At 44.6% G+C, this 23,824-nt stretch overlaps 4 protein-coding genes across 4 annotated transcripts; all 4 read right to left on the bottom strand.

Moving 5' to 3' along the window:
* Positions 1 to 7,549: 7,549 nt before the first annotated feature.
* On the bottom strand, positions 7,550 to 8,457 carry H6S33_006572 (uncharacterized protein; the record flags this gene model as incomplete). Its single annotated transcript, XM_044837937.1, has 2 exons — positions 7,550 to 7,855; positions 7,927 to 8,457. 2 exons carry the CDS (start codon positions 8,455 to 8,457, stop codon positions 7,550 to 7,552), a joined length of 837 nt encoding a protein of 278 aa, XP_044690099.1.
* A 2,268-nt stretch (positions 8,458 to 10,725) lies between these two features.
* On the bottom strand, positions 10,726 to 11,833 carry H6S33_006571 (uncharacterized protein; the record flags this gene model as incomplete). Its single annotated transcript, XM_044837936.1, has 5 exons — positions 10,726 to 11,152; positions 11,210 to 11,308; positions 11,386 to 11,472; positions 11,595 to 11,767; positions 11,822 to 11,833. The coding sequence occupies 5 exons, from the start codon at positions 11,831 to 11,833 to the stop codon at positions 10,726 to 10,728; spliced, it is 798 nt and encodes a 265-aa protein (XP_044690098.1).
* Positions 11,834 to 14,477: 2,644 nt separating this feature from the next.
* On the bottom strand, positions 14,478 to 16,511 carry H6S33_006570 (uncharacterized protein; the record flags this gene model as incomplete). Its single annotated transcript, XM_044837935.1, has 7 exons — positions 14,478 to 14,816; positions 14,883 to 15,024; positions 15,079 to 15,141; positions 15,197 to 15,624; positions 15,672 to 16,109; positions 16,183 to 16,320; positions 16,401 to 16,511. 7 exons carry the CDS (start codon positions 16,509 to 16,511, stop codon positions 14,478 to 14,480), a joined length of 1,659 nt encoding a protein of 552 aa, XP_044690097.1.
* Positions 16,512 to 19,559: 3,048 nt separating this feature from the next.
* H6S33_006569 (uncharacterized protein) lies at positions 19,560 to 21,231 on the bottom strand (the record flags this gene model as incomplete). The annotated part of the gene is made up of 9 exons (XM_044837933.1): positions 19,560 to 19,966; positions 20,027 to 20,031; positions 20,097 to 20,166; positions 20,224 to 20,411; positions 20,465 to 20,561; positions 20,630 to 20,720; positions 20,789 to 20,856; positions 20,924 to 20,960; positions 21,019 to 21,231. The coding sequence occupies 9 exons, from the start codon at positions 21,229 to 21,231 to the stop codon at positions 19,560 to 19,562; spliced, it is 1,176 nt and encodes a 391-aa protein (XP_044690096.1).
* Positions 21,232 to 23,824: the final 2,593 nt, after the last annotated feature.

The following is a 23,824-nucleotide window of genomic DNA, read 5'->3' as shown; positions in this document are numbered from 1 at the left end:
AAGGCAATTAATTCGAAACCAGCATTTCAGTAGTAGTAGATTAATAAATAGTAATATTATCTCTAGTGCAGTACGGCAGTCATCCACGAAGACATTATTACTCTACAGCTGATGTACTCGTGAAACGCAGTTCTTCAAACAAATTAAGGAAGGGGAATACCTCATGAATCCAAACCTCAAGCTTTAAACCTCACCACGCTAACGGGGATTCAAGGCGTTCCAGGATGAGGTTTCTTCAATGGGGCACAGTGTGACAAGCCCTCAATTCTAGCGGCTTTTCTTCCGCTGTCACGTCAAAATGTCCGTCAAAGACATCAAGACACATCACACAACAGACGCCCAAGGTAGTACCACTATTCGCAAATACATACTCCCTCTACTCTATTATCGAGCACGTCATATCCCTCTAGCGTCACTACTCGGAGTGCTCTCTCTGAGGCTTTCCGAGAAGTTACACTCCCCCCGAGATGTTCGGACAATGCTAACCAGGGTGAGACAGTCTTGCAAAAACTGTTCGAATTCGTGATATGTGAGACACCTACCAGCTTTTCCGTGGAGTCTTAGAGCTGGTATCTTGCACTTGCACTTGCACGATCGATGAAAGTGCAATAAGAAAAAACTTACCTCAACTGCCTTGGCTTTCATGCGCAATGCCCCAATTCTACCTTGATATCTATTATATTGGATGGGGATGAAAGCATTCGTCACCAATCCCAGTTGGATTACAAGTACGTGGACGAGTAATTATACTATTCTCCGCCTCAGGAGGAGTGCTTTTCTCCTAACCTGGACACTGGGATGATGCCAACCGACAATAAACAAGCGAATTGGGCATAGGCCGGCGCTGGGATCACATAGAGGCATCGATGCCAGGAATCGTACGGTGGTAGACGGTAGAGGTAGGACTGTACTCTAGAGCAGGTACTCGCAGGCTGTATGTACTCGAGTAGAGAGTAGATCAAGAATTCAATTTCATCAATACACCGATTAGGAAATACGTCCGAACACGGGATTGAGCTGTGTCTTGGGGGGTTCTTGGTATGATGGAGTTTGATGGTGGGTGAGTGGTTAGGTCCTGGTGCACCGGTTTAATTGGGACTGATGCTGTGTAGCTGGACTGATTTGGAGACACGTGTGTGGCCCATCTCCTCGATTAGGGTCTTTATAGTTAGTAGTGCACCTTTAGAGATCGCGTTCTCTTGCCTCCCCTGCCCCAAGATCTCGGTGTGCATGGTTTACTGGTTTGAACGCCGATGACCCCCTGCAATGATCTACAGTCGGTTAATTCGCCGTACGCGTCTAGGGCCAATTGCAACCCAACAGCCAGGGCCCAGGAACCCACGGGGAGAGAGGAAAGGGCAGAGCCTCTTTCCCACTCCCAGCAGGTGTAGGTACTCTGCAGTGCCCACCGCTCCCTCCATGGATCCAACTATTGCCTGCTTGCTGTACTTCTTCTTCCTTGTCTTCTCTTCCTGTTCTGTCTCGATCGTTTCACTCTATTGCAGACAAAGGAACACAAGGATTACTCAACTACAATTGCAGTACCCACACTTTTCGTTCAACGATTCACCTTGTGCAGCAGTATCGTTAATTGGATTGGGGGAACAAACGACATGCAACAAGAACCTCCTGGAGTTATGAAAATAAACACCCAGTCATGACCAGGAGTGGATGATTCCAGATTCGATACTTACTCGAAACCAATAACTGGACATCGCTTAGTTAAGAAGATCTCAGTCCAGCACTCTAGAATACCTATTCTAGGACCCTCGGGGTCCCCCTCCCCCGGGGGATCAACAAACCAAGGGTCCATCCAGGTCCTTCTTTCACACACAACCTCATGTCCTACGGCGACCTATCTTGCACCAGTACAGCGCAGCACTACCACCACCACCACCACCACCACTGCGCATGAAAAGGCAGAAAGGAGCGGGGAAAAAAGCGGCGTTCCTCCGCGCCGCACCTTTGGGATAGAATTTATCCCTGGAACGCTCTTTTCGCGTCCACTTTACGCATCAGTTCAAGTCCCACGATGTGAGGCCCGGCTCGGTTATCTTTCGTGGCGCCTGCTCAACATAACAGAAAGATCTGCCTAGGCGGAAATAGCTTAGCAGATCCTTTTTCCCGAATTTAGCACCCAGGGAAAGAGGTGAAGAAGCTACTTAGGTCAATATGTCAGGGCCCGGAGGTGGTTGTTCGTGGACCCTGGGCTAACTGTTACGTCACGGCCCGTACGCACGCGGCTAGCTGCCGTCGTCGAGGGGTCCGTTTTTTTTCTCTCCCAACTTAAAATGGACTAACGTCTAGCATTTTTCTGTGACCGAGGTAGGAGCATAATGAATTTGCTTTGTGCTTTTGGACTTCAGCTGGTTTGTTCTGATGAAGTGGCAGAGGTGAAAAATCTTCACGAACAAGACAAACAAGGGCTCACTACATGTACTCATGGGTGTTCTAATGTGGATGCTTCTCTTCGCGATTGCGCCTGCCGGCATGAGCGTATATGCAGTTGAGAAATAAACATTGCCGGAGCCGAAAAGCCTCGAGAGAGTCATTCCAGAGGATCCGAATATCCAACGTATGTATGTAGCTGTAAACGTATATATGTGTACATACACTTCCTTTTCTACATACATCATGGCTGGGCTTTCTTTTTCACACCGACTCTACAAGCTTTTTGGCACTCTTTGTTTTCCAGTGGATATTCGGCAGAATGAACACATTTTCAATACTCAATTGAAACACCCAGCAGAATGGTGCGGTAATACCGCCAGACTAAAAATATCTTCCTCTTTTACACCCCCCCCCCCCCCCCCCCTTTTCCCCGTGGGCCAAACCCGTGGGTGAGATGAAGGTCTTGGGAGGTGTACCGGTAGTAAACAGATTTTCTTCGAGAACTACCTACCTACTCAACTGGAACGATCTTACAAAGCCCATCTCCGGGTGGACATGCAAATCGCACAGCTCTTCCCCAGTCAGTGCCTGCATTTGCACCTAAAAATACGCAGACGCGAGATTAGAAGGAGTGCAAGGCAATCAACACGACTTCCGGTGTTAAGGTCCGTTGTGTTCGCGGAAGATGATCGCCCGCTGTCCGGATTATTGGTAAATTGCGTTTACGTGGAGTATTCGAGCTCGGTACATCTAGGTACTCTAGAGATATAGTACTTACATACATACCTAGAAAGTAGGTAAAAAGTTGATCTGGAGCAAGCGGTGATTCTCGATCTTACTCGATCTAAATTCGAGTACTTCCAGGATCTTTGTGGTCGGTCGGGGGGTTCGAATAAGCACGCCAATTGGGAATTATGCAGGAACAAAAACGATTAGTAGCGAATATTCCATGGAAGATCCCTTCTGGTATAATAGGGAATACATATCATACTCTCAAGTATTCCAGAGTCTAACGCATAAGCTGGGATAGTTTGCATGCAATGCATATGATTCTCAAGATCACAACATCCCATCTTCCGCTCATTCCGCAATATATGCTGCCTTTTTTTCTCCGTTTTTTTCCGTGAATCACGGAAGTGGAAAAGAGCGGTACTCGAGTACTTACAATCGTTTGCTCTGGTCCTGTCCGGGAGTCTCGGATGCCAGCGTGGTGATCTTGGTGATCAGAAGATCGTAGATGCATGAATCTCAGCTCTATATTAACCTTAGCAAACCCCAATCAATCAAATAAACCCCAACATGCACCTTATATACAATATAACCCTAAATAATCCCCATGTATTATTCACTCTTTATCTATGTAGTCGTCCATCGTCCACCCCAGATACCTACATGTACCTACATACATACATACTAGACAGAACCTACCACAAGAGCGAGTAATATTATAAAGGGAAAGAATCGCCAGCTGCATACAAGGTTCTGCCCCAGGGCCACGGTAAATACGAGGTCAGTTTGAGTATATGTTGACTCGAACCCTAACCCATGATGGATTAGAGTACGTACTTGCAATTAAATACCATATGCAGGGACACTTTCAAAAGTTGTAGATCACTTTGTACCCTACCTCGGTTAGGGAACCATTAACAACAAGTAGCTAATCAACTCTGAGATCGAGGTAAGAGAGAGTGGGTTGAAGTAAAAGGGAGATAAAATACAAACCCTTGAAATCTCGAAATGTTCGGTAGCGGGGCTTATAGTGGTAAAGAATTATGGGTGATCGTATTCCAGAGTAATCTGAGGAACGACAAGTAACCGAGTGACTTTTCATGTTCCGGATCGGGAGGGAGGCGGAGCCGCGGGAAATCGACGCGCATCCGAGAACCTACTCTAATCAATTCAATCTAATCACTGCTCAATCGCGGAGCTTTCTTCAATTCCAGCCATGATATTTCAACACGCTCGCTTCTCGCTTCTCGATTCACATTACTAAACTCGCTCGGGCCCGAACCAAAATCCCCAGTCTTTCAAACTCGACATACCCACCCAATGAGAATGCAACCCTAGGCACATGCTCCATCTCATCTCAACTCGGACTCCAGCTCCATCGCAGTTGCAAGCTCCATAAAGTGAGTCTCTACTCTGTCTTGGACGGTTGCCAAGAGTGCCCCGGAGGAGCGGAGGATCTAGGAGCTTACAACTACATACGCCTATCAGGTAGGATACCGTACTGCAACAGATGGGACGAACGCAAAGAGTAACCTGAGTCGTTCACAACAGGAGCAGACGTTATGCTACTGCTCTGATTCTAAAGCATCTAGAGTGGAGTAACCTACGCATCTTAATCAACAACGCAGCATTGTGCTTCTCCGCGAGACATCTCTTGGCAACCGTCGAGGCTAAACTGCGTCAAATGAGCACCATCAACGGAATATCCCATACTACTGTGAAGGAGACAGAGAAACCCCCACTGTAGGTACAGGCACTTGGAACAATTATTGAGGATCGAATAGGCACATACCTACTTAGGCTTGAATCCCGCCTGTCATCTGGTTGCAATACACGCTTCTAACCCCCAAGGGACGCATTATAATGGATTACGCGCTGAATCTGAGAGGACCTTGTATTATATTGCAAGCGATTGCTTTTATTCACCGAATGAGAGCCGAACACCAGATCCGGACCTTGCGAATTGATCGCCGCACAAAGTCAACCCATGAGAAAGCGTAACTAATACAAACCCTCTGGGAGAACACAAAAGCCATTGTGGCTTGACTACTTTGTAACACTATTAGTTCTGAGTGGTCACACAGGACGTTGAGCTTACCTTCTTGAGCGGTGTTTTGAACATTTCGGACTTGGCAGGGTGGTACCGGCTTTAGGCATGCAACGGTTCACTGGACTTGGACGATGGAAACGCATCTCTACCAACATATGTGACCGGATGTGAGGCCAAATATTCCTTTGAATATCAATGTCACCAGGTTTGAGAAAGCGAAATTTACAAATTGAGAACCAAACTCTCGACATAAGCGCAGCTAAGAGCTCTGATTTTGAATGGTCAACATGTGCGCGCGATATATCGGGGAGGTTTTAAGATAAATAATAAATGAACCTGCTGAAGCACAAAGGAGACTTCAATAATTAAATAAAAAAAATCCAGATAAGAGATAATATCGAAAATACGAGTGATGTTGTATGTTTTAAAATTGGTCCTGGCTATTTTCGCAGTCAAGGACCTCCTCTAAAAACCGGAGGATACAAGAGGGGGGTTGCAGATGGTCTGGTATTTGAAAAATATTCCCATTCTCGAGACTTTACACAATGTATTACATGGTTCACATGATAGGAAATCCGAGTCTTCACTCTTTATTGGTGAAGGAATTTATAGGACCACCTCGATTAATACCCTTTTAGTCTTGTACCTATATAATTACTAGCACTGTCGAAAACATCAAAAGTCCCGAAAATCAAACCTCGACATGTCATCTTTCCTCTTACACCTTTGGTATCATTGTGAATTCTCAATACCTGGATAACTAAGATACAAGGGAACGATAGAAATGAATCCGATTAATTATCTGGACCCTGAGACATATGTTCGCATACGAAGTGCTCAGGTCATAGGGCAATACTTGTTGCTGGAAGGGCTGCATAACGCGATCCGGTGGTCTTTGGGATTCTGGTTCTTTCCCCGGCGGCCGAGAGGAACGCTAATAAGATTATAGTATTCTAACAACGAGCATGTAGCCAAGCATCTCTCACTACCTTAGATCTCTCTCACTAAGCTTTCTTGGGTGCGTAGACCAGGACGCCTAGCACAAGATATTTAATACTCATTCATTGATACTGGACCGCACTTTTTCACAGTTAACTTTGAGATATTGATCTGCGTGTTGTTATTTGATAATAAAGCTGACAACGTTGCGCTTTCTAAAAATTGTGAAGTGGATTGAGTATGATCTAAGGCAAAAGAAACCCCATTTTGGTGGGCTTTCTAAACTTAAGGTTACGTGTTCGCTCTCTACCCCACAGGAAGGTATCTGGAGAAAATATAAAACGGAACCGGTAATAAGGCCGTGAAAAGACAAAATACACGGAGAAAATTAGAGGAGGAATATTTACGAGTGATAATCCATGATTAGCGCTAGCTGATGCCTCTGCAATGATTGACTCCTAGAGAGCCCTAATAGTCTAAAGTAAAGCCTATATATTAACGAGAATAACTGCATACATAAAATGCTTAGGTACACATTCTTATTGGATATTCCGTTTTTCAAATGAGGTCGAACCCAATGGGTGGTCTGTTCGAACATGTTATGTCGACATCTGTCACAGCCATATCGAGGCCAGTGTGGTCCACGAAGCCGAGCGGCCTTGTGGCTTTGTTTCGAGACCATGACCTCGAGGCCGGACAATACCGAAAGCTTACAAGGCCAAGGAAGCTCGAAACCACCAATCTGATAGGCCTCGAGGTGCCTCGAGGCCGCCAAACTCGAGTATATCTAATATAATACAGACTCAGGTTGGTATCGCACTAAGTTTAGGTCTCGACTCACTATTATCACCCAAAGTTCCTATTTTGGGGGTCTTGAGATGCCTCGAGACACCTCGAGGCCACTCCCTCGAAACCTCGAGACAGGAAAGGCCAACGTTAAGCAAAACCGAGCGGCCTCAGTACTACAGTAGACTCTCGCTATAAGGATATGGTCGGGACCGGGAGCTACTATCCTTATAGCCAATATATCCTTATAACAAGTTCAGGGTTAGGTTTTCAAGTAAGGGTACGGGTGTACTGGTTTTTGTTTTTTAACAACCAAACAACGAATACAAGAGCAAATGGAATTCTGATTGAAGTATTAAGAAGAGAGAGCTCAGAAGTATTTTCGTAAATTAAGCCTATAAGAAGCGAAATTATATGTGAGTCTCAAGGGGCAATAAGGGGAATATGAACCCGCTGTTTTCCAGTAAGGGTACGGGTGTACTAGTTTTTGTTTTTTAACACCCAAACAACAAATACAAGAGCAAATGAAAATCTGATTGAAGTTTTAAGAAGAGAGAACTTAGAAGTATTTTAGTAAATTAAGCCTATCAGAAGCGAGATTATTTATGAGTCTCAAGGGGCAATAAAGGGAAAATGAGTTGCGGGTTCAAGTATTCACTCCTTACTGAACCCGCTGTTTTCTGCTGCCGTTACAGGTTGAAAGAATCTTGTAAGCTTTTGTTGAGGTTTTAGAAACTTTTGCTCGACCTGTGCTGCCTCAACACTACGCCGCATATCAATCAAATCAGATTTGGCTGAAGGGGGTCCGGTGATATCCATCTGCATAAAGTAATATTGTAGTTGTCCGAGGTACTGGATTGCGGTTTCGTAGGTAATTTGGAGGTGTTGTATTTCATTTTCTTCCTCTAATGCCACTTCGTCACTATCATCGACAGGAATATAATGCTGCAAGATGCTTGACTAGAAGTTACTTGAACCATATTTGTTAGTAACAGTATGCATTCAATAAGAGTCAGGAGATATGAACTTACCTCTATATCTTCAGATGTGTCTTTTACCCTCTCCTCAATTGGGTTGAGGTACGTCCCGACATCAATCGGCTCCTGAATATAACGGTTTTGATAGAGTATTTCCATATCAGCCCGTACTTCAGCAACAAGATCGATCATATCCCTTGCAGCACTGCCACCTTCAGACCTAAGCTGAGTCGGTCCGAAGTATTTGACAGTGCTTTTTGTAAAGCAGTTGAATATTGTCGATGATTTAACATCATTATTCCAAGCCTCGACTGCCCATTGAATTGCCTCCAATAAAGTAACTTCAGGGATTTTAACTCCGACTTCAACTTTCTCTGTTTCTTTTACTAGGTACCGTACATAGTGTCGTCTCGTATGCGCTTTCCAAGATTGTATGATACCCTGGTCTAATGGTTGCCAAACTGAAGTTGTGTTTGCTGGAAGCCATATAATCCATGTATTTTGTAACTGATTGCCGATAGGTTTGACTGCTAACTCGTGGGCTGAAAAATTGTCCATCAGAAGTGCAACCTTTCTTCCTGTCATCTTTCGATCAAACCAATACAAATACTCTATCATTATATCATGTTTCATCCAAGCTGTCTGATTGAAACGATATATGGCACCAAGGTTATCCCGGTTGAGGTTTTTAAAGCATCTAGGGTCTTTGGCCTTCCCGATTATCCATAAAGGAAGTTTCTCTGATCCCGTTCCATTACAAATAAATCCAACAGTAATTCTCAATTTATTTTTCTTTGACCCCTCGAGTAGTTCAGTGCAGAGGCGTCTGTCAGGTTGCATACGGAAAAAGTAGCCGGTTTTGTCAAAGTTAAATATATCCTGTAGGTTATAATTCTCGAGTATCGTCCGAACGGTATTCATTTCATCCAAACCCAAGACACAATGGTGTTGGACAGCATCATTCAATTCGCCATACTGTATAAATTGCTTAATCTGGTGCCTCTTTTTCCAAACTGACAACCAGCCCTCAGAGAACATTGGCGGTTCCTGGCCTGTATTAAAAGGATTTATTTGTTAGGTATTGTTAGAAACTGGGAACAGTCAATTACACAAGAATAGTATAGACATACCCGGATATATTTGGACAAAAATATCTTTTGCCTTCTCCTTCAACACCATGCCATTAATAGGAACATGCTTTTGCATAACGATATGCCATTCGTATAAAGCCTTATCTAACTCAGGGTATTTTACTTCCCGTCTCTTTTTGATATCTGATCGCCAAGGTTCAGCTGACAAGGATTGTTCAAAAAAATCTGCTGAGCATTTAGTCAGGATCGTGCTCATGCTTGATTGTGCTATTGCTTTTCCTTAGTGCGTATCTGAAAACCATTTTGCCGTCTCTTTCCAATCTGGGTGTACACCATTTAGTTCTTGCTGAGTTTTTGTCCAGTCGCATAGAGACTTCTTTTGCTGCTCTGTAAAGGTCTGCCTTTTCTGCTTCTGCTTAGGGGCCATGTCTGTTGTGAGAGCTCGAGGAGAGGGCGGTATATGCTCCATGGCAACGGATATCAAACAAAAAGGGCGGGTATAGCTGGATGTTGGAGGGTCTGAGTCGGTATTCAGAACTGATAATTGAAACTTCAAGATATACCTGTGCGTGTGTTGGTAAAAACCTTTTTTTCTAGCATTTTCCAATGCCAAGATCTCTCTCTATAAGGATATCCATACAAAAAATCACCCGAAAACTAAGGATATTCTTACAGCCATTTATCCTTAATATCCCATACAAAAATTTCGGGGCCAGCCAGCCGTATCCTTATACCACGTATATCCTTATATCAAATATCCTTATATCGAGAGTCTACTGTAGAATTGGTGCGCCTACCATGGTTAAACTACATTCAGGATAGGGTGAAAGCGTGAGAAAATATGGTCTTTCGAAATACACGGATTCCTCAAGCTCCATAGCCATGCGTATCGGATCTCTCGAATTGGAAAAGTATGGTCCGACAGTATTATGTTTTGTGTGGGGAAAGGCATCGGGAAAGGGATTAAAATGGATAAACCAATTAATAAATGAGCTAAGAAACGATTCCAGCATTAATAAATATGTGTTTTGGTGCCTATGCCACACACATCCACGTAGATTGATCATTTAATTTCTTTCCCTCAAAACATTGTATGCAAAGCGTAACGCATACACTAAACAGCGTCCTACTTTAATATAATAAAGATCTGAAAACCGGTTCATTCAAATTATCCGGGTAGCCAAGCGTCTCAAACATGTACGTGGGGCGTTGCTACCTAACCCTCCAAGAAAACCCACATTCTGATCATTTCCATATCGCACGTGTCACTCACAGATCGGCACTAAGACTGCCGAGTGGTTCACGATGCGTGCGCCAAAGAGAGTTTGGCCGTGTCGGAAATGTGATGGCAGATACATATGTACATACAGAGAACAAAGGAACAACACGACGCATCACACGATGTTAAGACCTTTACTCACCACACGTAGGAAAGCTCCCTTCGGAATCAAAACCTGCACCTCTAGTAAATATGGCTTAGTCACTCTTTGTACTTAGTAATATGTTCTACAATGACGTAATGGGGCTAGAAAACTCGATAGGCATCATTTGGTGTGAATGAAGTCCCTGCACTTTTTCTACCAGTGTTTACTCAATTAGAAGACTAAACATTTTAGAATCATGATCGATCGCGAAGAATAAACAAATGAAAACGTTAAATAAAAGAAAATACACACATGACAGTTCACATAAGCGTGACTGCTCCAAAGTATTTACAAACAAGACATTAAAATCTGCCCTCATCACTTGATTTCTCCAGGTGTCATACCCTCTCCTCGAAGTTAACTTGCACCTCCGTACTCTTCATGATCACCTCTGGTTCTATATCCCCGTCCCGTAGATACTCTTCGCTAGCTGTCTCACTAGTGGTATCCAACTTTGTCGCCGTTCTAGGTCCTTCAATCCTCGTCCTCGGTCCAAATCTCTCAGTCGATGTGTTGCCATCTCCCATCACACTCCCGCGCCTGGTACTAACGGACCCAAGCGCATATGCTGTCTGCTGCCTCGAGAGGGAGCCGGGGAAGTGACGTGAATGTCGGTTGCTCTTGCTTCTGCGGTTGTTGTGGTCGGGGTTGTTGCTGTTGTCTGATATAGCGTTTGAGCTGCCCAGGAGCCCGGGAAGGAATTTAGAGAAGAGGGGTTTAATAGCAGGGGCGGAACCACAGATGATACCAATCAGAACTTCGACTCTATAGAATAAGTCAGTAGTTGAGATTGAAATCTCGAGAGGTGGGGGCGGTATTTACAGCGACCATATTCCGAGGTTAATATTATCCCACATGGGATCTGTCGTAGTGAGTGACGTCTCAACGCTAGAGAGACGCAGAATACCGGCCAAAACACTCCTACCCGATCACTTTCATCAGTATCTCTTCATACATCGGGTTTTCGCACTTTATCTTAAAAAATACTCACATACTACCCATTGAGAAGATCACCAACAACACAAGTTTCTGTCTCAATGGCATCTGGATGCTCCAAATCGTCCTTAAAGGCAGCAACCAAATCACTATATCTGTGAATATGTTTATTGGAAATAGCGAAAAGTTGAGTGGTCGCTGTGGCAGACAAACGGCATGGATTTTGTTTCCCTCCGATATGACATCCCATATGAAAGATGCAGGCACGCACTGTACAGCTGAGAGAATGAATGCAGCAATTGTGTATGCGACGACAAAGTAGAATATCCCCCAAGATATCTTTGAAAGACGAGTACTGGGGGCAAGACGAATAAGAAACAGGAGTAGGGAGCACTTGGTCAGGCCAAGAGCAAGGAAGTAGTGCATCATGGCAACATAACCCATCTGCGGAGGTATTAGAATTTGGTGATAATATAAGGCCTGAGAGAGTGTTTTTACCTTTACTGCCATCTTTTGTGCCTCTACAGATGTTTTCCAGGTATGACGCCCAACTCCACCCATAACACCTACATGAACTATCAGTTTCCTACTCTCGTACAGACAGGTACAAAATATCATTTCTCACCTATACAATTTGTAACCAGGATTGGAATGGCAACGATCTTTCCCACAAATAATAATAAGATCAGTATCAACTTCCCCACATTCTGAGCGACGTCAATGCATACCGTTGCTAAGATCATACACCAATCATCACTACCCATCCTCCTCAACAACACAGCTCTACAGTATATCCTCCCACTCAAGACCAGAACTGCTATTACCATCAATGTTATTCCCGTAATTAGTAACCTTGGACCGCGATTTTCGTCATCTCCCAAACTGGCCCTTTCCAGCAACGTGTGGATCTCCATTGGCTATCACACAGAGCCAAGATTTCGGAATAAATAGTCGAGTAGTTATAAAATACTTGGGCTATTGAGGTTGGTATAGTTAGTACATATTGAAAGTCTAGAGTTACATGTGAGTGGGGTGGGGGGTGGGGGTCTTACTTAGAGATTTTTGCAGACACGAGTGCAAGTGCAGCTCGACTGCATCAGATGCCGACTGGGCATTACTCGGTATGAGGGGTTCTTGGAGAGAAAGGAAAGACGAGGGAACTAATGAGTATTATAGGATCAGCATGTATAACCACACCCACTTATCTACACCCACCTGAAATGGCACTACTCCTTCGAATAATACAATTACTAGGTATGTAAATTGGAAAACTCTGTGCACCCTCAGGGGTGGAATAGTCTTACTATCACAACTTGGAAGTTATGAGTCTCATTTTTCCAGGTTAAGGCTGGTTAGAGTTGTGGTTTGTTACACCAAAGCGCGATCGCAAAACGTGGTTTATGGCTTTCCGTCCAGCCATGTGCAAGTGCCAACCTGCAGAAGATCATGATCGGAAGCGCACGATCTGTCCGTCCAATAGACAACGAGCTGAGAATAAACAATCTAGCTTTCTGGTTTTGCCACCCCAGGGGAATCCCGGGTACCAGGGGTTTGGGACTCCGTATCACATCGCAGTATTCCAGAAGGCATTTCTGATGCCTGACAAGTATGTATCCCCTACGAGTACAGCCATAGCTAGCTCGGCATAAACAACCAATAGAACATCTTTAACGCCTAAGTCTCTGGATCTAGGAGTTAAAGGAGATATTCAACGTCTTTGTGACCCTTCCAGGCTGAGACCAGAATCCTCATTAGGTAGGTAGAGCACATTTTGCCATTGAAGGTCTGTACGTACCTGATACTCTTCTGCTCTAAACTTGGTACTGCAAAACCATCACACAGCCCACATATGTACGTCCACAGAAATTACTGCGAGACCGAGGTTCCAAAGATAACCAACACCAGGTATGAGTGGACTACTAGCCACAATTAACATGTTGTTTCGTCCCAAGTAACTGATTGCGTCTCGGCAATTCCCGCGAAACCTAATTACTAGCCTTATCATATCAATTGTACTAGTCAAAAAAAAGAAGCGGGACCAACCCCGCATTTCCATAAGGGCAAATTAACGAGCTTGGCCCCTGAACATGCAACACCGACTGCGGCTACCCCTTTCAATCCCAGATTTTGGGTTGGGCACTCTACTGTATTGAAGCATAGAGTGGGGAAGAATGGGTAGGACGTAACGTATAGAAGTTAGAGTTCTTCGGCACCCCCATTCTTCGTGAAATCTGTTGTCAATCCTACTCAGGGGAGAGATATAAGTGCATGCAACTAACTAGGCCAAATAACGAAGGCCATAGGTGAACGGAAAATTGGGTTCCGGGAGACTACATGTAGTTATCTCTCTGGACTGTTCTGGGAAATAAGAACAAATCTGATATTTAGCGGATAGAAGATCAAACAAACCTTGAGTATCCGTTATGTCATGCATAAATGAAAATCCGTTCACCTCCCTTGAAAATTACGGCTATGAGGCACACCAGTAAGATAGCAGTACGTATTGGGTCTAGGCATCTTCCGTGTGGTTGGATGTGGTATTCCTGTCAAGCGAAAGGCAACGTAGTGATACTTTAGTACAGGCAGTAGATAAATAGGATCCTTTTATCAAGATTCAAGTATGTATACGCAAGGTTTAGTAGACGTCTGTTTGGCGGAGAGGGGGGGGGGTTGCGAAGTTGACAGTTGTAAAGTTATTCCTGGAGAGATCATTTGGGACTTGACTTTTTATTCGGGAACGAAGCATTAGTGATGGTCTTCATAACTATATGTAGGTACCCATCAAGTAAGGGTTTGGAATCAACTTATTTAACAGCCTGTTTACCTAGTGCTTGGGACAGATCTCTGGCGGGTACTTACGTGACATTTACATATAGGCTATTTGCCTTATGTGATCTACTGTCGTGAAAATAAGAGTATCGGTATCGGGGCGGCAGGCATATATGTACTCGGGGCAGGTAACAAGAACCTGAACATAAAAACGCGCTAGCAGGGGTCAAAGTGGTTGCTACCAGAAAAACGATGTTCAGGTTCTTCATGCCTACCGCGAGTAGCTATAGAGTAGAACATCCAAGACCTAAGGGGCCGTGAGATGCAGGGATTTCATAGATGCCTAGCATTGAATAACTTAAATCCATACCTTAGTAATAAACAATTACAGTTTTGCCTTCACTGCTCCCATCTCCTTCCTCGCCAGTTCCCTCAACGCATTTTTCAATATCTTACCACTTGCGTTTTTCGGGATTGCATCTAAAAAGACAACTCCCCCTTCAAGTCGTTTATACGACGCCACTTTTGCCTTCACGTATTCCTTGACCTCCTGCTTCTCAAGCTTTGATCCAGGTCGCCTAACAATATACGCCCTGGGAAGCTCGGACCCATGTGTCTCGGTAACAACTCCGATAACCGCCGCATCAATGATGTGGGGATGTTCCAGCAGGATTCCCTCGAGCTCAGGTGGGGCGACTTGAAAGCCTCGAACCTTAATAAGCTCCTATAAGAGCCAGTATAACAATTGTTAATGCCAACCCACACCATGCAAGGGTCCTACAGGGTTTACCTTCTTCCTGTCAACGATGTACCATTTCTTGGTTTTGCCGTCGCAAAGACCAATATCACCTGTATGGTAGAAGCCATCCGAATCATAAGATTCTCGGTTCGCTGCATCGTTATTATAGTAACCTTTGATCATTGTGGGACCCCTAATGAAAGAAAATAAGCCACAACTCCGCCAAGAGCATCCATCAGAAAAATACCTCAAGCAAATTTCGCCAGGAGTATCATAGGCGCTGATATCGTTTCCTGCATCATCGATCAATCTGAAAATGCGTTAACTAGATTTAAATGGCTACTGAAACGGGGGATGAGTCCTACTTGGCCTCAAGATTTGGCAATAGTCTTCCCACACTGCCCGTATCATCGTCTTCCATGTTATGAAACATGGTTGCGATACAGGTGCTCTCAGTCATCCCCCATACTTGATTAACTAACGGGTTCTTGTCTGGATTGACTGTGTTTTTCAGTCTTGCTTGAATATCCTTACTCAATGGCGCTGCACCAATAAGTACAGTTTTAATGTTGCGTAGCGAATACTTTTTCGTGAGTGGCGACATGACTAATAATACAGCGAGCGGCGGTACAAGTCCAAGCTCATTAATCCCATGTTTCTCAACGGTTGAGAGGTAAAGCTCAAGGTGAAAACGGCGGAGAATGTAGGCTGTTCGACCAGCCCGTAAGAGAACAACATGGGCATGTGGCACACAAGCCACATGAAACATGGGAAGAGGTATAATGGAAACCGGCTATCCAATGTCAGCAGAGCACCAAACAAACTCTCGTCATTACGAACCTCGTATGGCTTTGGTATAAATTCGCTTACTGCAACATGCTGCGCCATAAGATTTAGATGCGATATATCCACCGCCTTCGGTAGCCCTGTGGTCCCGCTACTAAATAGTCTGAATGCGGTTGTCTCCCGCGCTAGCTTCTCATCATCAAATCGTACCCAGTCACTTTCCCCCTTTGTCAACAGCTCCTCCCATGATTTTTGCCCAGCTGGCACTTTTTGATCCTTTAAGGGGTGGAATATCCAAATATCCCTAATATTTACATCACTTTTGTTCGCAACCTCAAGAACAGTAGGGAGCATCTCTGGCTCAGTGAAAATGAACTGCGCGCTCGCGGATTTGATATGGTGCTCCATTTCCCGGGCTGTGTATGCGGGATTGGTAGCAGTGAAGACACCACCGGCCGCTACTATACCGAGCACCAGCATGGAGTAGTAGATCTTTAAAGATCAGTATTATGTTGCCTCGGGATTACCATCCTATATCAGCACATGAAACCGCCGGAACACTCACGTCGTTAAAAGCATGCACTAGCACACAATCTCCCTTGTTTAGTCCGGCATCCCGTAAACCTTTCGCAAGTTTTCGTATGATGTTCTTCGCAATTGCAGAAGTGATAAACCTCGTCGTGTCACTTGCATCGATATATATCTATTCAAAAAAAAAAAAAAAAAAAATCAGTCTCGCCGTGCTCAATGTATAGGGAGGTAGAAAACCAAATATTTGCTCACTTTTTTATCACAATCGTAAGGTTGGTTATCAAACATCCAAGAGAGCAGATCTGTTGTCGGCAACGGACCAGTCTTAGGCCCTGCGAAGAATGGGGAAGTGGTTTTCGACATTGTTAATGCTAAGCCTTTTTGATTGACTGATTGTGCGAGGGGTCTGTCAAAAATTTACGGCGTTAGGCCTGTTATAAACCCTACAACTCGTTCGCTTATCGGATACGGGGGTGCCGAGGCAGGCATCGCCGTAACCCAAACCTGTATGTATTATTAGTAATCTCAACTTCTGAGTGTACTGGTCAGCTGCGGCTGGATGTCTCAATGATAGAGAAATGGTTTTGATTTGTACTCGATCCGCCTACACCCAGCGTGAGTATGACATCGCGCGTTTCTGATAGGCGAAGCTCCATCACGCTAAAAGTATACTCATCAACTCGTATAGTACCAGAAATCGGGATGTTTTCGATACCGTAGTGCTACGGCAGTAGTTCGGTATTTGTTAGAATGCCGTATTGCTCGGCCAATACGGAGACAACTCGGCACAGTTTTCAATGCAGCATTGTTAATCATGGTTAGGGTATTTGCAGCACTACCATAGGAATATGATGCCTGAGTTACTCCTGCTAGGTGACTGTCCGCTTGCAGTTCAACACCATGATTCATCACCACCACACATGCGTAATCATCACCATCAGACCATAACCAGCTCTGAGGAAAATTGTGGCACGAACCACCGGCAGAACTGCGATAGGTCGAAATCCCAGAAAGAAAGAAAAAGTATTTTAAAAAGTATTTCCCAACTCTATCTAACCCTCTGATGCTGGATAAATATCCACGGAGATATTGATGGATTGAATTGTTGTGATCGAGGTTCTCGCGATGCTTCATCGTGAGAATAACTTTATTTGTGTACATGAGACAAGTACTAGTGCAGAAATGCGGCATCCCAAACAATGCCATATAAATGCTGTACTAGCCGCCCTCAATACCCCGCCAATACTCTTATCAGCACAAATGCTCCAAGAGTACCTTAGGTGCTCCAAGAATACCGTATTCAATAGAATACGGCAGTCTTATGGTGTGAGATTTATCCATCTTTTTGGTACTGTATGTACGCGGAGATCGCCGACTTTGGGTGGCCGTGGAAGTATTGGAGAGTTTCATCTGGTTCCTATGATTTCTTCGTGTTCGTTAATGGAATGCTCTATTCTTGTTCCTTGTATACAAACATAACTTCGCAATGACAACCTATATAACTGACCGGTTTCTTTCCTCCAAAACAGTAGGAGGAATTTGGTAATTAGGAATTCTCTCGGTTTGAGCTACTTTCCCAAGCGAATGATGTGAAGGAAACAGGTTGAGGAATCTGATGATATTATTTGATCACTCTCGAAGGGATGGGTGATGTAGAAGGAGAGGAGAGGAGAGGAGTGGGCGGGCGTCGTTGTAGCAAACTGGAGCATGAAAGTATTTGCTAGTGCCAATAGGACACCGAGCTCCCAGGGTGAAGCTGCCTACATTCTAGGAACCCTAACCCTCACAAGGATCCATCATCTGATCTCAGTCAAGTCATCTCTCACTCAAGCTGAGTGCATTGCCTAGACTCTTGAGATTCACGACCGAAAGCTTGTTATCCTCGAGAGTCCCACCTTTTTGCGGAATTATAGATCACAAGCCCTCACAACTTCCTCCTTCACGCAGGCAATCACACTCGCATATGCATGGGATGCTCTCCAGATCTTCTACCGTTCAGTATCGACCACCACCTCAAACAACAGCTGCAACCTGTTCCCAACAGCTCCTATCCCTTCAGTCGGCAATATGCCCTCCGCCAAAACCAATTGTTGGCCTCCTTGAGAATTCCTGTTCTGCCACAATGGATACATTGATGCAATCGTTGTGAACACTCAACTGCAACCCCCTCACCTCCTCATGATCAATCATGCTTCATGCTGCTGATTCCCCACATCAGTCACCTCGCTTAAGCACGTCGTACCCAACAGGAATATATCCCGACATACTCTACTTAAGCTTAAGCGACACTTACTTTACTGCCTCGGTACATGCAGTGACGGTAGATTTGTATCTACATGATGGGTTCACATATCATCACTCGCTACCTCCAGCTCTCCGGAGAATGCCGAGGCAGGTGGTACAACCAGGAACCTGTGCATGTTGTGACAGGATGAGCATAATGCTTGTACCTACAGTAGAGAATTCTCCGAGATTTTCTCCTGAATGTTCAGAAATGCCTCTTTCTCCCGGGTTAGTGCGGCGCGTGCCAAAGGCAGGAATGCAATAGCGGTCAAGACCTCCGCTTTTCAGAGCTGACTAGGCTACGCTATACAATAGGTAATACCTACATACACATTTTTGCAATCAAAGATATCAGACTTCGGACTCGAAACGAGCAGTAATCCATCATTTGGAGCCGTCTAAGGGCGCTATCTTTTGCCTGTATCTACTACGGACAAACACAATACCCCGAACAATCCGCCGGCACCCCCGAAACTATCCACCCCCACCACCTCATCCCACAACAACCGGCCGGCCGGCCTTGCCTCGTGTACCCCAGCACCCACATATATCCGAAACCAGAAAACAAGCTTCGGCTAAACCAAGGGAGGTGTGGTAGTATGTATGTACATGTAGGTACCCCAACCTGTCAAATTTAATCGTTAGTGGCGGGATTTGATGTGATTTCTGTCCTTGATATTGCGGGGACGGGCCCCCATATCGCTGCTTAATTACTATTTTCATGAAGGCGCCGCTGTAGGTACATGCTCATATGTTTCAACAGGTATGGGGAGATGTTTCTGACGGTTGGGAAGCGTATGAGCATGCGCATGTTTAATGGATTTACGTACGTACTTAAAACAAGATTCCGATGCAAAGCTCTGACAGGTGTCGATTCTTGTTCCTGCATTTGTGCAGAAAGGGGAGGCACTTTGATCACACATGTCTATAGAGTGAATGTACCAACTTTATAATACCATCCAATTACTTGAATGTTGAATGTTTACTTCGTTTTTTTATTTATTTATTTCTTCAATTCATTACAGCAGGTCTTCCATTGACAAAGAAAATGAACAAAAGAAATATAAATGTAATTACATGTGAATTCCTAACCCTTCACCGACGCCCAGAATCCTCTCCCGAGAGGTTTCATATTTTGTCCCCCCGCTCGTAAGAAACCGCCGAAGCCCCATCTTTTATCCCAGTATCTTCCATAGATCCTCCTGCCATGTTCTCTACGGAGATTTCTATATTCGTTGACTTATGTATAACATTAGGTTGCATAATCCTCTCCTGGCTCTCGTTATCCAGGGTGGAATCCCGTACGATCTTGTTCCTCCTCTCGCTTGATTGGCCGATTGTGTACAACTCCACACTCGGCCCTGGCTTTGGGTATATCCCCTTTTGCCCGGCGCCGCTGAAGCTGGTGGTCATTGTTGCGCCGGTGATGCGCTGTTTGACGCGCCGGAAGACCGGGTTGAGTGATGGGAAACAGAGCATAATCAGCCCAGTATGTATCTCTAGTTGCGTCCATAAGGCAGCGAAGGTTATGTTCCCTGGATTCATTGTTAGTTTTCATTATACAGTGAATCTTAAGCTAGATTAGAGGTGCTTACAGGTTCTAGATAGAGAAAGGTAGTTAGCATTCTGTTCAACCAAAGATGTACCATACATACGTGTACTCACGTATTTGTTCCCATGTCTACAGTGGTAATAATAGATAACCTGATAACCCCCGCAACAACGACAAACGACCCTAACAGTACTTCATTAGTCGTTTTATTCGATGATACGGCCCAGAGATGAGACTTACCAACACTCAGCAGCAATGCCATCCGAAATCTCATTTTGTGGTTCCAGATATGCTTCCACACAAATATCATTGGCACAGCAAATAGTGCCAAATCAATTCCAATTCCAAGCCCACTATGGGCATACATTAAATGCGCTTCCGCCTCTCTGCTCATACATTTCTTTGGAAGATCGTGCAGCCAAAGTGCCCTATGTAGTCTATGTGAGCTTGTGGCACAGCTATGATGGAAAACGGTACATACCGAACCGGCCGGCACTGCAGTAGAAAAACGAAGAAGAAAATGAAGTGCTGAGCCGTTAATATTCCTGTTGCGATCCAAACTCCCATACTAGCCTTGACTATTTTCCGATAGTTTTGTTAGTTTGATTTCGACCGTAATTATAACTCTTCGTTAGAGATGACATACCACCAGAAATCAGGCGGTGAATGAATAAAACACCTGATAATCGGACGAAGTAGACAGCATTGAATGTGACTAGTTGAAATATTGGAAGAGTCTTTATTTCCATCTTGTTAGTTGGCAAAACCTTATGAATATTTTCTACATATCATTCTGGGCTTATACCATAAAGAACCTTTCTAAGTCCGCCGGATCCACTTCTTCGATTTGTCGGCCCATTCCAAAGTTGATAGCTAGCCCGCGGTTTTATTTTAGCCAATACTCTAACTTGCTTCTTCCAAAAAAAGAAGGTGAATATACCATCAAGCTCTAAACTAGCCGTTGTCACTGCAAACACCTGCCATAACCCAATCCAATCAGCGCTGCTCGCTCCAACTCCAAAAATTCAAACTCACCAGCGCAACAAAGGCCGCCAAATCATCCAAGCCCAAACTATTCGAGATAAATTTCCTTGTATAAATCCTCGCTATTACCACTGCCGACGATACTGTTATCAGTGTGATGTTGCAGTTTCTCGTTATATAGCTCCTGTCGGCGGGACCCTCATAGCGCGGGACCAGTACAAATTGCTGAGGGCGTGTTACTGGCATTGTAGAGATTGCCACCATCGTTGGAGTACTTTACGTCTCCGAAAAACACAAACAAACTTCCTGTTGATTGCTCTCAAACTTTTTTGCTTAGGTCATTTCTTCCGGGGGGTTGCTGGACTTATCTATAAACCCGCCGCTGGGGTGTAGGGGGCAGTGGCATATCATGAAGTCTGGGATGGCAAATCAATACCAGCGATCTAATGAGAAACACAGACGGAACATATACAGCGGTGCTCGTTTTTTTTTGCTTATTGCCCGCCGCCGCCCCAGAGTGTGGGAGAGTGTGTGTGCCAGGAGCATCCGCGCGTGGCCTGCACGCAAAGTAATCGAATCTGCAGGGCTCATTTCGGCAAATTGGTAGGCCTCCAGCTAGAAATATTGACCACACCACTGCAACCACCAGCTACATACACATGTATGCAAGAGCTTTGGACCAATGGCCAGGGTTTTCTGGCACCGGGGATCAACCAGGTACACTATTCAGAATGCTGCCCAGAAACACAGATATTCCTTAAGCTGATAAGGTAGAAAACATCATCTTCCAAGGAACAGTAGGTACGTAGCTGTCACATGGCCAAGCATCTAGCATATTTGGAGACGAGACAAAACCGTACGATAATTGTAGGGAGTTTCGCGCGATAGGGGATGTAACCACATTATTGTCTAGTCAGTATCTTGGGAAGTTCTTTGGTTTCTGAATACATATAAGAGTGTAATAGTAAGTAAAACCAAGGAACAACCCGGATTACGAAATGCTCGATAACTGTTGGTCCAAGAACACCTCATTCTATCTTTGGCACTACATATGATACATGGTGGGTGCACTTGGCAGATTTAACTTTATTCCTCAGTTCGTAGGAGGTCCGAGATTGTGCACTAATGATTCTAGGCTGTGGGTTGCTGGCCAACAACTCAAGTACCTCGGAGGTTCTTAAACATAACGTAAATTTTGCCCGCACCCCAATAATTGCGATCGAGGATACTACTTCATAATTCCATTGGCCAGTCAGAGATTAAGCTTTGGAAAACCGAGTCATCGATATCCGCTTTGTAATATATGTATATTGGGAAACTGATGCCATATATCCCGAAGTAACAAGGGAGGATGGAGACCCAAATATTAATCAAGTGCATTCCGTTCCAGGAATTGATCTTTATGTATGATGTAGGTACCGCCTAGGGCATTATGCAGCCCACCCTGAATTAGTTTTGCCAAATAGATACTCTAACCCATTGCTATCACATTCTCGGCTGCAGAAGGACACAGGGAACAGCAGACGTGAGAACTCAGATAGGAAGTCACTCTTTTCTTTGGGAACCCTACATGAGGGGTTTTGTCCGTGTCTCGAGTCGAAGGAGACATCACAAAATCCTTTATAATTTAGCGACATTCTCCATAATCCTGTTTGATCCTTCCGTGCGTCTTCTAGGTATCTGTGTCTGTGGAGTAGAACTAAAATTCCATGTATGTAATCAGCTCCTGCATCATCTCCATCAAATCCTACCAGTCAAGTTTCCCCACCGTTCGTATAACAACCAGGGCCCAGCGTCAATCTCATACCAAGCCGCAACAGGTCTGGCCGATCTACATAGGCACGTTTTTCTGGAGATCGTGATTTTCCTTCTCGGAATTACTCCCGAACACAATGCCGGAGAGTGTTCCTGCCCAGTGTTTTGAGCTGACCTGCCCTGTCCCTTTGGACAGTAGCTAGGGGTGTATGTGCGGCGGATTTGTCACCTCCGAATAGGGGAGGATCTAGGAACACTGCATACCCGATATCGAAGCCGGTGCACTCGGTAGTACCGACGGATCTTCCCGACTGGAATATATTATATTTTATAAATACTATTTATTTCTTTCGAAGAATTCGTCCGTACGTATTTCATCTAGATCCGTCTCGGGTAACCGACTGCCGATAATTAAACTCCAGAGCAGTGAACGATATATAAAAGTATTTCTCCACGATATTTCTCAGGTAAAGAAAACAGTTGCCGAACAGACTTGTGAGTGACATATTAGAGGGTTTTAGCTACACAACTTGGACAGAAACTCGAGCATTTGAACAGAAACTCCTGCACTTCTTATTGGCTGCAACGTGCACGAGTTTCTGTCCAAATTGTGCAGCTAAAACCCTCTATTCTGGAGAAGGAAAAGCAAAGGATGACAGGGAGTGGCTGCTTGGCGTGGCTGCTTGGCATTCTGTGGCGCAGAAAAATTAAATTCCATAGCTAGCAAACCGTAGTGTGACTAACGCCCTTAGAGAATTTTCGCGAAGGAAGGCTGTAGAAGAATAGCTGGTAATTCGTCCATTTGAATCTGCTTAGACCAACGAGTGATGTGCTTCTGAGAGGGTGTAGGTCGTTGGAACCGTAAGTATTCATGAAGCAAGGCGCCTAAGTGTGTGTGTGGGCAATAAGTATAACTGTTACATAAGTATCCACTTCTCAAAAGATGATTTTACCATTAGTGCTGTAGGCAATTTGATTATTGTGTATCCCTTGGACGGATGAAAGTTGTCAAATTCGCGACCTGGACCGTGCACCAATTAGTAAGGGAATTATCTTGCTTTTTACGGTTGGCAATAACAACAGAGCCAATCAAGAATTTCGA

Source organism: Morchella sextelata (genome assembly GCF_020137385.1).
Source record: "Morchella sextelata strain SCLS chromosome Unknown scls_20, whole genome shotgun sequence".
Taxonomy (NCBI): domain Eukaryota; kingdom Fungi; phylum Ascomycota; class Pezizomycetes; order Pezizales; family Morchellaceae; genus Morchella; species Morchella sextelata.
This window is presented reverse-complemented; position numbering and strand designations above follow the sequence as displayed.